The following is a 17206-nucleotide window of genomic DNA, read 5'->3' as shown; positions in this document are numbered from 1 at the left end:
TGTTTTCTTTCCACAGACCCTCTCTTGTCTTCTACAGACTTTGCTTACAGGCCCTTACAGTATGATGCCCAATAATGTTGCATCTTCACAAGTACATCTTATTATGCATCAGCTGAACCAGTGTTACACTCAACTTGCTTGGCAGCAGAATAACGTCCAAAGGTTTGTTGGCTGTATTAGTGTTTGACTGTGGAATTTGAAATACTTCAGTAACAGAGAACATGGTTATGTGAATAAAAGATTACACATAATGGTTAAATATGAGACTTCTGAAATTCTGAGTTGATTACAAGTTTTTGAAATTATATACAGCATTTTTGGTTGCTTTTTTCACCACTGCTTTAATGCCTTTGAGATGGCTCTTTTTGAGTAGTCGTTAGTGAAGAGAACCAAAAGTTGGCATCTCTTCCAAAAATCTGTTGCGATAGCTTTATTTGGCTTTTTTTGGTTTATACTTGCTTTCCTTGAATATGCTTTTATGTCTGTAGTCTTTGCTAGACTACCTGGCAAGATTCTGGATTCTAATGGTTATGGCAAAGATGGTGGAAAAGCTCTTTGTCTTCTTAATGTTGTCAGTCAGAATTTATGCTTATGCTCCTTTTGGATGTACTACTTTTACCTTTGAACAACAATCTTTTTTAGAAAAAGATGTAATAGTCATTTTAATTCATTACATGAAAGTTCGAACTCTTCATCTCTGTTTTGTATTTGGTAAGTGATATATAGTTACTGGCCTCTTACATAATATTTTAAAGTAATTTTAATGCCACTTCTGCAAATATTTTGTATCTTCAGTTGTTTCTATTTAAGTTCCCTTTTCAGCCTGCTTATTTTTTTAGTATCTAGTCATTTTTGTTATTGTTCTTGCAAGGCTGTTTAACCTGTAACCATGACCACTAGTACAGGGTGGTTGATTTTAAAACTGTTTCTGGCTGTCACTCAGGATGAAATACAAGGGGGGGGGTTTCTTGATTTTTTTTTTTTAATTTTTTTTTTTACTAGCTAAATGGAGCAGTTCTTTACATACATTACATGAGGCAGGTGAAATAATATGAATCTCAAATTACTCAAGTATAAATTTACAGCTTTCTTTTAGCATTCTTGTTTTTCCCAAGTGCTTATTTTTCCTTGTTTTCAAGGTTGAAACAAATGTTAAATGATCTTATGCGCCAGCAAGAACAACAACAGTGTCAAGAGAAGCCATCAAGAAAGGAGAGTGCCACGAGTGCGCCACCACCTCCATCTCCTATTTTCTGTCCGTTCAGCTTTCCTCCACAACCTGTGAACCTGTTTAATGTACCAGGATTTACTAATTTTTCTTCCTTTGCTCCAGGTGAGTATTACTACAGGTGTGAAAAGTAATATGAATTTCAAGAATTTCTGTTCACTCATTTAATTGAAATCTTAATGTGAGCTTGCTGGAACTCTGTGACTTTTCCTTTATATTGAAATGGTATTAAACAGTACTTTAATGAGTCCATATTATCCTAGCAGAAGTTTGTTAACATTTATCGCTGAACAATTGTATATTTTGACTTCAGTATGAAAAGCAAGACTTTCTCAGTGAGAAGTTGGTTATAGTCGAAAATACCCACTCCATAAAGTTAACATTTTACATGTTCTTCATCCAACATGTGAAAACCAACGTTTGAAGTTTTTACATACCTTCATCAATCATTTAATAGTGTTCTAAGTGAACCCTCTAATTTTAAGGTGGCACTTGGTAATTATTTATCTTTTTCTTAGAACTTCCAGCACTTGTTTTTGTTCAAAATGCCTGCAAATGGAGCGTGTTACTAATTTTTGTTCCTATCAGAGGTATAGAGTAACTGTTGATTTGGACACAGTGTTCCTAATCTCATTACCAAATCTACTTTTACTGTTGAATTTGAAATGGAAAAAACTGTAGGTATTTTATTGTATCATTAGAAGTTGCTAAAGCTGTCTTAAAAATATATTTCAGATGTTTCAGGAAACCAGGAAAAAGGCATAGACCTTGATTGCAGCTTTCAGATTCTAAAGTCCGTTTTCCGTTTAAGGATATATTTTAAATTTTATGGAACTGGCACAGAAGAATAGTTATGTTCAATTTGCCACTACTGTAAACATTCTGAAGTTAAAATAAGTATTATGAATTTATAACTTCTTTGGCCCTATGAATACTTGTACTGTTGGAATTATTTTGTCAGTTTGATGGTAGTTGAAGTATTGGTAAAGTCTTCATGCAGACAGAGCTCTGCCTTTTTTGGAACTGATGTCATTTTTACATTCACTTGTAGGAGCTTTTTATTGGGGTTTCTTGAAGTACCTTCATCTCTCCACTGATGGGATTGTAGTGGCATGTGTAGTATCCAGTAATGTTAGAAACCTGCATTTAAGACAAATTCCCATTATTGTACTGCTTTCAGGACGAAAACAGTTTTTGCTTACTTCCCCACTGTATTTTTGCTTCATAATGTTATGTTGCCACACAATATGTCTCAAATTTGACTTCTATCACCCAGATAAATGAGGTAGTATCTTCTGACTCTCTTGTTTACTTTGTAGGTATTAATTATAATCCAGTGTTCCCTTCTGGTTTTGGAGATTTTGCACACAATACTTCCTCACACAGCAGTGAGCAGCAGCAGCAACATCCTCTAGATCATAATGCTTCTGGGAAAACTGAGTATATGGCATTCCCCAAACCTTTTGAAAGCAGTTCCTCTAATGGAGCAGAAAAACAAAGGTATTTAATGTCACAGTGCAACTTTCCTTTAATCATTTTTCCTCCCTTTCTCCTCCCTTTTCTGGAGCTTGTGTGAATTCATCATTCTCTTAGGGAATTTATCTTCCAAATAAATAATAGAATTACAAGATGAGCTTGCTTTTGCGGTTTCCAGTGTCATTTTTTTACTTTTTTTTCACTAAACTGTTCTGCTTTTCTGTATATTAACTAATGTATCGTTTCATGAATATTTTAAGATCAAATATAGTGTTGGAGTGGTTTTGTGATACATTTTGTAAGTGGAGGAAGATCTCATTTCCATGTTTTTTGAAACTGAGCTGTTTGAATAACTACAGGGTATAATTTCAGCGAATGCTTATTTTTTGTGCTACAGTAGGTTGCAATGAATGTTGTTTTAAGAAATGTTTTGTCCTGTAGTACTGTTTGAGCACAGCAATAGCTACGTAAGTGTATTGAGGTTGAAATCAGTGATATATGTGAATTTCTTCAGACATCTTCCATTTTCCATTTGGAAGGGTTCTCGCTAGGTTTTTTTCTTCAATGTTCAGTTGATGATGAAGTAACTAGGGCAGATAACTTGCATTATGGATAAAGCTATTTGCCTGGTCATACATGCTGTTTCTATCTGAGAGACTAGGTTATGATAATTGTGGTCTGTCTGTCTTTCTTTCTTTCTTTCTGACAGGAGGAGTCATAGACAACCTGAAGAGGAAATGGAAAAAAGATCAACTTGGCTTAATGATAGCCAGGAAGTGAAAAAAGATGATCAGTCTCAGCTGAAAGCAGCTTTTGCAGTTTCAGTGCAAAACATTGCTTCCGGTCATAAAAATCAGTCTGATATGAGCAGGAGAAGAGAGTTTGATGAAGAGTCTTTGGAGAGTTTTAGTAGCATGCCTGATCCAGTAGACCCAACTACTGTGACAAAGGCATTTAAATCTAGAAAAGCATCAGCGCAAGCAAGCTTGGCATCAAAAGATAAAACACCCAAATCGAAGAATAAGAGGAAGAGTTCTTCTCAGCTAAAAGGCAGAATTAAAAATATTGGTAGGTTGTAAAGTAATCTTAGATACCATGGCAAACTCAACTTGGATTATAATCATTACATTCCAGAGAATTTACTCTCCATAAGTGGTACCTATAATAATGAAAATAAGTTACTGAAATATGAATACATTTTACATAACATAACTACATAAGGTTTTTTAGCATTTCAGTAAATAAAAAGCGTAACTGATTAGGACATAATGATTTGAATGGATAGTGGATGCAGATACACTATGATTTAGAATAAGCCACCAGGAGAATTTTCCTCTTCATTATGTCTTCATGTTCATACTGAATGACTTGCTGAAAGATGTGCTTCAGTAAAGTACTGAATGAGAAGAGAGGGACAGTACTGGCACGTATAGTACTGTTGCAGTCACTGAGGATTTAGTGCTACTGTATGGCTTCAGTGTACAGAGGAAAATTTTTGGCTAGGAAATGTCATTGGTGTTTTGCATCTTTGAGATTGCCCTCAAACAAATTTTTAAAAGTAATAAAATGTTTTGTAAGCAATTTTTTTATTTCTCCGTTTTCATCCCCTCCCGTAAGGTTATGAAAGTGCAAGCGCTTCTAGTGTGTGTGAACCCTGCAAGAGCAATAAAAGCAGACACTCCGAAGAGGTTGTTCATGCAAAGGTGTTCAGCAAAAGGAATCGGGAACAATTGGAAAAAATAATTAAATACAGTAGATCTACAGAAATGTCTTCAGGTATTCTTTTCTGGATGTCAGTAATTATTATGTGAACCTCTCTGAGTAAAGGACCTCCGTACTTAGTTGCTAGTGTATTATTTAAAAGCAGTTTGTTATGACAATACTGTATTTTTAGCATGTGGATTTTGCTTTTTCATTTCTAAGGATGGCATAAACGTAAAAGTGTGTAGAAAGTTGGGTATTGATTGCTTTTGGGTATTTTCTGTAGATTAGGTACTTGATTAAAATAATTTAGAAACAAGCCTTTTACTGTAAAACAAACAAAAACCTAGCCAATCAAAAACCTCACCCATTTGTTGGTGGTGTTATGGAAAGTAACTGCACAATGGAAAGTAACTGCACAACAGATGAAACTGTTTAGCGTTTCAGCTACATCCTGTACTGCATACATGTTTTCTTTCTAGTCATGCTTAAAGGAACTCTATCAAATATCATTCAAATTCAATCTTATAACATCACATAAACGCTTACATTTTTGCCATCTGCACTGCTTTTCTTGCATCTAGATCATAAAAATATTCTCTTCTGTCTCTTTTTAGGTTCTGCCAGTACCTTTGTTTTGTTTGAAAGAGGCAGAAATTTTAGTCATTGTAGCACAATGTACAGCTTTGTCAATGTAGCTGTGTCCACACTGAGCTGTTTATTGGTATATGTAATAAACTTATACCAGTCAAGTTCTCACAATAAGCAGCTTTGTGGTTTGGATGACTAAGCAGTCTTCCTTCTGCTGTTTTGTATAGACCCTGTCTTTATTTCTGGTGCGCATTTTTGTGTTTATCACTGTCTATCCCCACTTTCCTACAGCGCATGCTAGGAGAATTCTGCAGCAGTCTAACAGAAATGCATGCATTGAAGCGCCAGGTAATGCATTCACTGCTTAGCTTCAACAATGTCCTATTTTTTTTTTTTTTCCCCCTCTCTTAGTTTTGGTCCTATAACTCAGACTGTTTAGCAGATGTTCAAAATTAGTATTATTGCAGCACCTTCTCTATAAACAAGGCAAGAGAAGTTACTTGTAATTTGCATGCAATGCAATGATACAAACTACTTTGGATTATAATTGTGGAGAATGTGTTATCATGTTCTCGGTTAGTCCCAATTACAAGTGGAAAATACACAGGTAGTTACTACGACAGAAAACTAATTTCAGTAGGCATTTTTAGCATGCTACTATTACATTTTATTAATGGGGGAGGGAAGAGATTTCTCGTGGCTTATTAAAGGTTGAAAAAGCTTGCCTCTATGCTTAAAAATACTGGTAAACTATTTGCAGATAATCAAATTGCACAGTAACTTTTGCTGTATTGCTAATAACTTCATTAACTTGAATACTAACAAATACGTATCTGTTAAACTAAGCTGAGTTTTCAAAATTTAACTTTTTTTTCCATTCAACGTTTGCCAAAATATGTATGTAATAATTTAACTGTTGTGATGCAAGGATAATCCTTAATTTTCAAAGGAACGGGAGACTTACTAGGGAACACATTGTCTTCTCATACATATGTAATAGGGCTTAAGGGTAAGAAGTTTTATGTGAGCCTCAGAAGTGATATTAGACATGTATGAGAATGTAGGATTTATGCGTGTGTGGGAGGTGTGGGAAGGAGTGGCTTTCTTGAATTAAGTCTAGACCTTTCTTAATGTTGTTGCTTGTATTGCAAAAGTGTGGACTACTTGTATTATATAAACTCGAGACCTTTGGCTATCTTGTTTGAAATATCTTAAAACTCCATTTTTAGTGTTGAATACCTATTCTAAAAGCAACATTGTGGTGTGTGCAATATTCTCTTTAATAAAGAATACTTTCTAAAGGTATTGTTCAGAATTGTAAAGAAAATTATTCTTATAGTGCTTTATATTTTATTTCATATATAAAGGATTGCATAAAGTATTATTTCAGAATGTTTAAATCTCTGTTGCCCTTCAGGAAATGAGTAGGCTTTAGGAAAGCAGCTATATAATGGAATCTACAATGATTGAGATAGAATTTGTGTAGCTGTAACTTGCATACCTAACAGGCAGTTGTCTTTCAACTGAATGCATGTCAAGGACTTAATGAGTTCTTTTTTTTTCCTACAGAAACTGGTAGTGATCTTTCTATGTTTGAAGCTTTGCGAGACACAATTTATTCTGAAGTGGCAACTCTTATTTCTCAAAATGAGTCTCGTCCTCACTTTCTTATCGAACTTTTCCATGAGCTTCAGCTGCTAAATACAGATTACCTAAGGCAAAGGGCTCTATATGCTTTACAGGTACGCACAAGATTTTTGATCTTATGTATGAATCAAACACATCTTGGATCCTTTTTTACAGTATAGATTTATTATCTTGTCCAGGATATAGTGACCAGACATTTATCTGAGAACAACGAAAAACAGAAGTGCACAAAATCACTGAATTCTGCAACATGGATGGCATCAAATTCTGAACTTACTCCTAGTGAAAGCCTTGCTTCTACAGATGATGTAAGTTTTCAAGTTCAGAAGCTAGTTCACTGTCAACTTTTCCTGTGTTTTCAATTTACGTGCATGCTTGTGTACTGAAATACTCATACTAGCGATTGAATTTTTCTAAAATTAACATAAACTTGTACAGACTTTTCTAAACAAAGAAATGCGAGAGAATCTTAATGCAAAAGTGATTACATATGGTAGGATTCTTGATGCTGGAAATGAGTGATGTGTCAGGGAAGAATAGAACATGGAGAGGGGCATAAATTGGAAACTGATACTCAAAAAGAGCCAAAATCTTCTTGTGAGTAAGGTCAGGGCAAGTACTGATCACAGGATTCCCAAAAAATTTTTGCTTTTTTTTGTATTTAAGGAATCACTGATGCCTCTGTACGGTTTCTTACGTGTTTTATAGTTGAAGTATTTGAAACAAATATGGTAGAATCACCTGATGGATTTATATCCTGAAAGTAAGGTTGTTCCCCAGTCAGGCAGCCTGGTGACAAGTCTTGATACCACAGCATGTGGCTGAAAAGAATTGCTGGCTTGTTGACACATCTATGAGAGGATGGTGCATTCCTGCTTTGTATTCAGTTGTTTGGTGTTTTTTAGGAAACTTTTGGCAAGAACTTTTCTGCAGAAGCATGTCAAGATTGTGAACAAAATGATGCAGACAATGGGAGTACTATGTCTACATCTTCAAATTTTGAACCCTTTGCCACTGATGACCTTGGTAAGAATGATGTGATCTACAATGTTCTAATTGTTACTCCCTTGCTCCTAAAATGCCTGCAATTGTCTACGCTTAAATAGTATACTATTCTTTGATTTTTAGTCTGTAATCACGTTTTGTAAAACAACACTTAGAAATTAGCCACTTGTGAAACACTTTGAGTTGATCAAAGTGTGTAATAAAATATTATAACTCAATTACAGTTATATGTAGATTTCAAAACTTGTGGCTTTGAATTAATTTTTATCATTGTTTACTTGTCTATGAATCGAAAACTTTTTATTTAGATTAAAAGTTGTTTTTATTCTAAATATAGGCAACACAGTGATTCACTTAGATCAAGCTTTGGCTAGGATGAGGGAATATGAGCGTATGAAAATTGAAGCTGAAAGTACCCTTGACTCTGAGGGCTGCTCTAGTAATTTTCAGGGTGCTTCTGCTGCTAAATTAGAAGGTATGCACATATACACATATTTTGCCTAGTTTTAGAAAATAATTATTCTAAATATCAAGACTCATTTAATTGGCTGACTTGTTTTCCTCTTCATTTATATTGAAAACTTAGCAAAGTTTCAGGGGATCTTTACATACTTAAGTAAATATGATTTGTTTTAAAAAAAGGAAGATATATGGGTTTGAAATTGGTATTTCCTTAATAGTAATGTTGAATGACTTAAATGTTTTGTTTTGTTTTGTTTTTTTTTAAATGAGGTCCAAGTACTAGTGAATGTCTTCCTGTGCCACAGTCAAATGAAGCTTCTGCTGTTCCATGTCCTCGTATAGATACTCAGCAGCTTGACCGGCAGATTAAAGCAATTATGAAAGAGGTCATTCCTTTTCTGAAGGTAAGAACTCTTTTCAGTAATGTGTGAATTAGGAGAATAGGTATAATTGCATAGAAGAACATTATTTAAAAAGGATAACTCGCATTTTAGCAATAGCTGCCAATAAATGTGTTAAGTTGCAGACCTTGCTGAGGATGAAGTAAAGATTAAATACTCCAACAGAAAGATTCTGTGGAGCTTTTAATAGGAGAAAGAAATGGTAAGGTTTTAGATTGCATAGGGCTGGTGGACTTGACATCAAGAAGAACAGAGATTTCTTTTTTTGGAGCTGACCAAATCAAATAGAAATGTTTGAGAATGTACTTATGAAATTTGCTGCCTTTCAGCGAAGAGAACTGAGATAATTTTGATTAAGACTGTTTACATGCGGTGTAACTTGAGATATTTTTGAAGAGTAGCTCTGTGAGTTGTTGATTTTTAGCGTTGTTTTCTTCTGTTTACAATTATCTTTAAAGTTGTTGAGAGCTTGTAAACTTCTGTGAATACAGAGGAGAAATGTACTACTTTAAAGAAGGAGAAATAGTCACAGTTCATTCTTGGCAAGGTTAAAGAGCAGAGAAGATTGAGTTGCAAGATGCTTAAGTCATCTCCCTGTTCCCTTTTATAGTATTCCCAGTACGTAAGCTTAGGTTTGTTTAATAAGGTACTTGGCTAATAATAGTTTTAAAAACTGTGTATATTGACATGGCACAGTCTCAGTGCCTGAAGACTTCTGTTTTGTTCGCAGTTTTAAGGAAGCTTACAACAGTAGATGTCAACATACAGTTTAATACACTTGAGTACACAACCACAATGTATGAAGATTCTTAGTTTGTCCAAATGTTAAAGGATGGCATGTACTAATGTGTTGGAAAAGTGAGGTAAAGCCATGTGTGTCATGGCCAATCAGTCATGAATGAAGTATGGTATCTGCTGTAACTGTGTTCCAGTTAGTTTATTTTGCTAAACGGGTTAGGACCTGTTCATGGAGTGCTGTTCCGTCAGTGGACGGAATACTTTTTAATAAATAAATTTCAGTATTTGAGTTGGTGGCTAATTTTTTTTTAAGTGGTAACTAAGCTCATTCTGTGATGCTTGTTTAGGAACACATGGATGAAGTATGCTCTTCTCAATTACTGACATCAGTAAGACGTATGGTCTTGACTCTTACACAACAAAACGATGAAAGTAAAGAATTTGTGAAGTTCTTTCACAAGCAGCTTGGCAGTATACTTCAGGTTAGTAGTTTTTCAGTGTTGTTTTGCAACACTATTGCAAGTTGGATAATGACCAACAGATGAACCAGCTTCTCTGAAGTTGTATTTTACAAGTTCAGTAGCATAGCTGCTGTTCTCCTTCAGCTTTGCTACAGCAATGAGGTGTTACCTTGTTTCCTAAAATTAAAGCTTTTATAGATTTTAAATCAGTAACTTGGTAAGTTCTGTGTTATGTGACTGGAGATTCTACTTAAAATCTGTTTAAGACACTGAACCATATTTAAAAAAAAAGTATGAGCTTTTAGATACCTAATAAATTTTGAGTTATTAGGAATATGACAAATATTTAGTCTTTGAAGTTTGAAAGCCCGTTTCAAAAACTGAAGAATTATTTCTCTTCACAGGATTCACTGGCGAAATTTGCTGGTAGAAAATTAAAAGATTGTGGGGAGGACCTTCTTGTGGAGATCTCTGAAGTGTTATTTAATGAATTAGCCTTTTTTAAACTCATGCAAGACTTGGACAACAACAGTATTTCTGTAAAGCAGAGATGTAAAAGAAAAATAGAAACTGCTGAAGTGATACAGTCTTATGCTAAAGAGGTTTGTTTTATTATATTTTTGAAAAATGTAGCTTTTCTGAGTTTCCTAAATATCTGCATTTCCTAAACTTTGATTACCTTAGTTCGTATGTTGTATATGTGGGTTTTTTATAGATTAGTGCTTCGTAGTCACAGTATTGCTTGTGTAGAAGCATGAACTAGTTTTCCTCGGTAAGGGAGATGTCCTGTATTATAGATCAGTGTCTGTTACAGATATCTAATTGTGTAGACTTTGATGTTGGTAATTCAGAGGAAATGTGTTTTAATGGTTATGTGTGTGCATAGGAAGGAATAGTCAAGTGTTGAAATAGTATTAAGATCTGGGCCCATTAAGTAGTTGTGGTTTAACGCCAGTAGGCAGCTAAGCACCACACAGGTGCTCACTCACTCTCCCCCTGGTGGGATGAGGGAGAGAAGTAGAAGGGTAAAAGTGAGAAAACTCATGGGTTGAGATAAAGACAGTTTAACAGGTAAAGCAAAAGCCATGTGTGCAAGCAAAGCAAAACAAGGAATTTACTCACTACTTCCAATCGTCAGGGAGATGTTCAGCTATCTCCAAGAAAGCAGGGCTCCATCATGTGTAATGGTTACTCAGGAAGGCAAACCCATAACGCTGAACGTTCCCCCCTTCCTTCTTCCTTCCTCAACTTTATATGCTGAGCATGATGTCATATGGTATGCAATATCCCTTTGGTCAGTTGGGGTCAGCTGTCCCAGCTGTGTCCCCTCCCAGTTTCTTGTGCACCCCCAGCCTACTCGCTGGTGGGGTGGTGTGAGAAACAGAAAAGGCCTTGACTGTGTAAGCACTGCTCAGCAATAATGAAAACATCTCTGTATTATCAATACTGTTTCCAGTACAAATCCAGAACATAGCCCCATATCAGCTATTATGAAGAAATCTAACTCTATCCCAGCTAAATATTTTGACATATGGGGGTCCCAGTTCATTACCTCTCCAGTTATGCCTACAGCTTTCCTTGCAGTAGCTTAGTTAGGCACCATCTTTACCTAACTTGAATAAGTCCTATGAAGTCATCAAATAGTTGGCTTGTTGGCATATGTAGGAAGTATCACTTTCTAGACTTGGAGTGTAAAATATATATAAACTTTTCAGAAATATTTGAGACTGTAATATATATTCTCTAACAAAGCAAGTTTTGTTTGGTTTTCACGCTGTTTACATTATTAAAGACATTGCATCACCATTTTTAATTTTAGTATTGCAGTTTTTAGGAACACAGCTTTTTTTTAGTTATATGAACTGTTTACAAAACAAGCACTAAAGCAGATCATGTTCATATATTTAAATCAGCCAAGTGTCTACCTCAGTGTTTCTTCTTGTATGTTAGGACTTTAGTGTCCTTTCAGCTATCTTTTAGAAACACAAATACCAAAGCAAACCCTTAACTCATTCTTATTTTAAAATGTCAATGGAAGGTATTTTGTGATTCTATCATAAACTATGAAGTCCTATAAGTAGTTTTAAGCATATCATCAGCTACATTTCAAGATAGTTCCACTTAAATATGCCAGTAATATGGCTAGTGTGAGAGAGACTGCGGAGTGCCTTGTAACGAGGCCGAAGAAACACTGAATCCAGAAGGATTTGGACATGACTTCCTATTTTATCTGAAGTTGCTCCGTGGGTCTTTGTTACGTAACAGGATTAGTTTATACACTGCTGTGAGAATGCATGGAGCCAACTTAGATCTGGCATTTCTTCTCCTCTCCTGGAAGACAAGAGTTAGGGTTAAGGTTAATGTTTGCCTTGTTGTTGTGGCAGCAGTTCATATTCAACAGAGCCAGAGATGAGCCAGAACTGGTAGGTCCTGGTTACTTTGTACAGACCTGCACAATTATCCCTACGTGGATTTCTGACAGCTTTCAGATCTGGGATCCTGATGCAGGCACATCTGATCTTGCTTGATTTTGTGGCCATCCTGAGTCCAGTAAGATAACTGATTTTAGATTCCATGCTGAAAAACACAGCCTTCTGTCTTGACAGGAGCTGGTATATCTAATTCTATATGTTAAATATGATTCAACCACAGACTGGAGAATTAGCCCATGTAAACATAATTGTTTAAATAAAAAGGGCTAGCACAGTTTTTTGTAATGTTTTGCAACTCTAAAATTTTGAAGACATCTGTGTAAACATGTCCCGTAATATAGAAGTCCCTGTGGCTTACTGCCATTTTGAGATAGCAGTTCTTGGTAAGATTGGCATTTCAGCCAGGCTTTCATGAAGCTCTGGCTTGGTTCAGTATTTCAAACTTATTTCAGTTTAGAATTGAAGACAGTTTGTGTTTCTTCTAGGCAAAAAAGGGTCTCCAGGTGGATGTTTGTTCATCTGCTGAAGATGTCGATGAGGACAAAGTATGTTTATGCTTCTCAACGGTCTTTATTCCTCAGATAATTTCACAGATCACTTAGTCTTACTGTTTTCTGCCATATAAATCCAGTATCTGTAAGCCACCTGTTTCCTAATGTTTATAAATTTATTAAACATCATGGGGTTTATCTCCTTTCTGTTATTTTCAGTGATTTACTTTATCACTTAACAAAGTAAATTATAATTTCCCTCTTTTAATTTGAGTTGACAGTCTGGGAAATGACTACCAAAAAAATCGGCCTTCATCAATAAGTCCTTGTTATTATATGCATTCAGTAAACATAACTTGGATATCAGTTCCTTGGTTGCTCTTGTTTTTATTCCTGTTTCTACTGCAGAGCCATTACCAGTGTAAAGACTGATGCATTTCTTACAAAACATTATCTTGTTAGCTTTCAAGAAGTGCATTCGGATCAACAAACATAGTATTAATGATGCTTTTCTACATATTGTTGGTGACTTTTATGTAGAATGAGCTTTGCTTTAGAACTGACAATTTGGAAGTCTAAAAAGAGCAAAGTTTATGTTGAGTGCTATGCAACTGAAATGGAATAATTTGTGATACTTGCTGAGCAGCTTTAGGGTAGGATCTTGCTTTTCCTTTTAGTATTCATTTTCTGTATTTTAAATTAAAAATAAGACCTATTCTGAAAGTGTTTATTGTGGGATTTGGTCTGGGGCTGTTGCCTGTATTCTCAGCGCAGAGCATTGAGAATGTAGTCATTTGTTGAAGAATTAAGTAACAAGGATGGAAAATAGAGATGGTGCTTAACTATTTTTAGCAATTAATGTTTTCTTTTTCAATGGTATGGAATAAGTTGTTTTACTTTTCACCTTAAGAAAGCAGATGTTCTGAGTTGGGGCACAGGTCTTTTCCAGCCTAAACGATTCCATGATTCTATGGTATTTGAGGTCCTCAGAGTCTGAGTATTAAACGTTAGCACCCAAAATTTCTCCCTTTTCTCTTTAAGTTTGTTTTGAAAACCACCATTATGTTTGGGGAGAGGGGTTGTATATGAAGTTCTTTATTTTCTGCTGGAACATTCAGCTTTTTCCAGCCAAAGGAAAGATATAGGTAATGCACTAAGTAGAATGTTGAATGCTTTCCTAAATGGGCATAGGCGTATGTGTAGGCATGTATGGGCATAGAGTCAGTGCTTTCTTCTAGGGCTTAGTGCTTCTGTCACACTGCTTTGGAAGTAAAAGTGGGAAGTTGTACGTCACTTGTTATGGTTGCTGTAGTGTAGGAGAGTCCTTTCAAGATTTGGAGCCAAACTCAGGGCTTTAGTTGGGGTTCCTACAGACTGAGCAGAATTTTCTCACTCAAGGTATTTAGCAAATCATTCAGCAGACAAACTGCTGAGTAGCTATTGCTAAAGAAATGAGAAGCTGCAGTTAGCAATATTCCTAATTTTCACCAGAAATCATTTAAGAGAAGCAGGGAAGTTGCTAGAAGGTAATAATGCAGGTGTGTCTTTCTTCCTCTTGATAATGAGAAATCTAATTTAAAGAATTTTTCTTTTAAGCTAGCATCCTGATCAGTGTGAACCTTTTCAGATAATGAAATACTCAGTTACAATGTCCATGATAGCTGTGTCTGAAAGGTGCGTGATTTCTTCTAGTAGGTTCCGATGCTCTGTTTCAGGAGTAGCTTTGCAGTATTCATTTCAAGGCCTTAAAGACTACTTAAACATTACTTTTTAGTCTGTAGATTTTTTTGTTTTTGAGAAACAAAGGTGACTCCTTGATGCAGAAACTGTAACTTAATCTTTAGATAAACAAACATGAAATTGCACAGCATTCCTTGTTTTCCTAGGACAAGGATGAGACTGAAACTGTTCAACAAGTACAGGACTCGGAAATATATGATGGTAACGGAGTGCCTGAAAGTATTAGGTCTGATGCATCTGATCAAGAGGAAGATGAGGAAAGTGAAAGTGGTCCAGTGGCAATAAGTAAGTGGTTTCTATATAGCTCATTATTCAATGCTTTCACTGTAGTTTTGACAAACTAATTTCACAACAGGATTTGCATGAAGTACTGCTATGTAACAGCTTCTCTCACAGATTTTCTAGTCAGGTCTTTTCCAGTGAAAGTTTTCCAGTACTGTATTTACTAGTATTGTGTCAAGGGTTAAACATTCCAATTAGAGGAGCTTTTTCTCTTTGTAATCACTAGATCTGTAAAAACACGTTAGAATCAGATTCATTGTTTGAGTTACATATGCTGTCTCAGCTAAACTTTAACTTTCTCAACCTTTAACCCAAATGATGTGAAAGCTGCTGAAATTGTATGCAGTTTTTAATTTAAATGATGATTTTTTTTTTAATATGCTTCTACTTAAGCTTGCATATTTTTTAATAATTTTTTGTCCTGTTTGTCGTCTTACACTAGCTATTCATGGCTTGTTTTCCCTTATATTTACATTCTTCACACCAACTTGTTTAATAACTTAGATATTTCATACCAACACGGTGGTGTTTGTTCGTAATATAGCTTATGTGGAGCATATGAATCTTTGAAAGTTAAGTCATCACTGTGTCTTAATTTCAAAGAATGTTTTGAAGTAAGAGTTATAACTGATCATTGCAGTAAATTCCCAAAAGGGATTTGGATTTTGCAGCCTGACTTCTACTCTGTCAGGCTCTGTCAATGTGTAAATCCAATATGAAGATGGTTTTACATTGATTTGCCTTCAGGTTTATCAAAAGCAGAAACCCAAGCTCTGACTAACTATGGCAGTGGAGAAGATGAGAACGAAGATGAAGAAATAGAATTTGAGGAAGGACCTGTTGATGTGCAGACATCACTACAAGCCAGCAGTGAAACAACAACTGAAAATGAACAGGTATCACCAAAGTTGTAAATGCAGAACAAACCTAAGCCAGCGCACAGCTTTTCAGTACATATTTGTATGTACCTCATTTTTTCTTGTTGCACTGTTTTCATGCTAATGGAAGTAGGAGAATGATACAAGAAATTACATGAAAGCAATAGCTGCTACATACAAAATGTAGCGTTCCCCACCTGAATTTATTATTGGTATAGCTGACGCCAAAATGGATGGATGGACACAGGCAAAACTAATGTTTAAATCTGCTATCAGAGAGCAAAAATGTTAAGCTGCAGTAGAAAAGATAAACTTTTGAAAAAGCATCATGTTTTAAAGTGTTAACTGGTTCTTCCTCTGTGTTTGCTGACATCAAGTTCTAATTGGGCTTTCCTTTGCAGAAGCCATTGGCTCTTGTATTCTAGCATGCCTTTGATTTGTCTTTCCTCTTTATCATATAATAACTTTTTCTAGAACAATGGTGAAATGTTATTGGCTGCTATTGTCATTTCACTGTTAGTTTCCTTAAAAACATTTGGATGTGCATGACTGGTTCTGGAGACTTGTCAGTTCTTTACATTTCAGTAAATAAGATTGACTTCTGAATCTTTTGAAACTTTGGTTTACTCAACAGCTATTAACATTAGGCAAGGAAGTAACTGGAACATTTTACTTTAAAGGCTAAAACAGTAGATCTTTCCAGTGGAATCAAAGAGTTTACCTGGGAACTACTATAGCAAAAAGAAAATGAAACGTTCAGATAAAACGCACACATCAGTGTTAATAGTTTCTTAAAGTGTTGTTAACTAGCTGGTGATTAGAGAGAACTTGCTGTCTTTATTTCAAACCAGTGAAAAGACAAAAACATGGAGCAAGTATACAGGGTGTTTCCAGTTAGCAACAAAGAGTAAGTTAGCCAATAAGCTATGAAGCTGATTAGTAGAATTTGTTCTAACTCGTTTTCACCTTTCCCAACAGACTTCAAACCAAGAACTGAGTAAGGCAAAAAGCAGTGAGATTTTGTCATCAGAACAAGAATCTGTTAATGTTAAAGGTAAGCCCCGTATGCAGTAACTGAGAGATTAACACTTCTATATGAATTTGCATACTGTGAGAATTATTTTGGACAATGCTTCTGATCTATGTAATTGAGAGGAAGATGACCAAATTTGCAAGAATTGACTGGGCTGTTTTTTTCATGGAAGCGTATCAGTTGACTAGATACATCTGTGTTGATACAGACACAGCAAACCTTTTAAAGAGGAGACCTGGAATAATCTTACCTAGGTAGATGTGGTTTTGATGCTTGACAGTAGCATGAATTTCAGTTGATTGTTGCAGCCCTTGGCACACAACTGTAGCAGAGTTAATTTTTTTGTTACAGTATTTTGATGTTTAGATTTGTCTAGTACTTGCTTTTTCTGCTATTACGATTTACTAGCAATTGAAATCACTTTATATTTTAAAGATTTATTTCTCTGAGTAATATGGCGTTGTTACTGATTAAGAACTGAGAAAACATTTTCTGTCAAAAGACAGAAACACTACTGGGTGGTATGAACGTTACTTCTAATCTAACTCACGTTACCACCTTCTTTTCCTGTGTTTTTCTGTTGCAAATACAGGTTTTTGTTCTTTGTCTTTTTTTGTAGACTAAAAGCAGTATTTGAGTA

General features: G+C 35.4%; 1 protein-coding gene across 15 annotated transcripts in view; it reads left to right on the top strand.

Annotated features, from left to right (window-relative positions):
* Positions 1-17206, top strand: part of PCM1 (pericentriolar material 1) — a 50547-nt gene that overhangs the window by 24457 nt on the left and 8884 nt on the right. For 9 of the 15 annotated variants that reach the window (XM_082316454.1, XM_082316453.1, XM_082316450.1 and 6 more), the window contains 17 exons: positions 17-162; positions 1140-1333; positions 2548-2728; positions 3414-3772; positions 4322-4480; positions 5288-5344; positions 6566-6738; positions 6823-6951; positions 7549-7669; positions 7986-8123; positions 8381-8514; positions 9597-9731; positions 10115-10312; positions 12628-12687; positions 14520-14658; positions 15403-15551; positions 16512-16587. In XM_082316454.1, coding sequence (XP_082172580.1) covers positions 17-162; positions 1140-1333; positions 2548-2728; positions 3414-3772; positions 4322-4480; positions 5288-5344; positions 6566-6738; positions 6823-6951; positions 7549-7669; positions 7986-8123; positions 8381-8514; positions 9597-9731; positions 10115-10312; positions 12628-12687; positions 14520-14658; positions 15403-15551; positions 16512-16587 — 2548 coding nt within the window. The remainder of the gene's footprint in view (positions 1-16; positions 163-1139; positions 1334-2547; positions 2729-3413; positions 3773-4321; positions 4481-5287; positions 5345-6565; positions 6739-6822; positions 6952-7548; positions 7670-7985; positions 8124-8380; positions 8515-9596; positions 9732-10114; positions 10313-12627; positions 12688-14519; positions 14659-15402; positions 15552-16511; positions 16588-17206) is intronic. The other 6 variants (XM_082316452.1, XM_082316457.1, XM_082316451.1 and 3 more) reach the window with 4 other exon arrangements.

The sequence above is a fragment of the Platalea leucorodia genome, assembly GCF_965183815.1.
Source record: "Platalea leucorodia genome assembly, chromosome: 6".
Classification (NCBI taxonomy): domain Eukaryota; kingdom Metazoa; phylum Chordata; class Aves; order Pelecaniformes; family Threskiornithidae; genus Platalea; species Platalea leucorodia.
The sequence above is the reverse complement of the archived record's forward strand: the minus strand, read 5'-3'. Positions and strand labels throughout refer to the sequence as shown.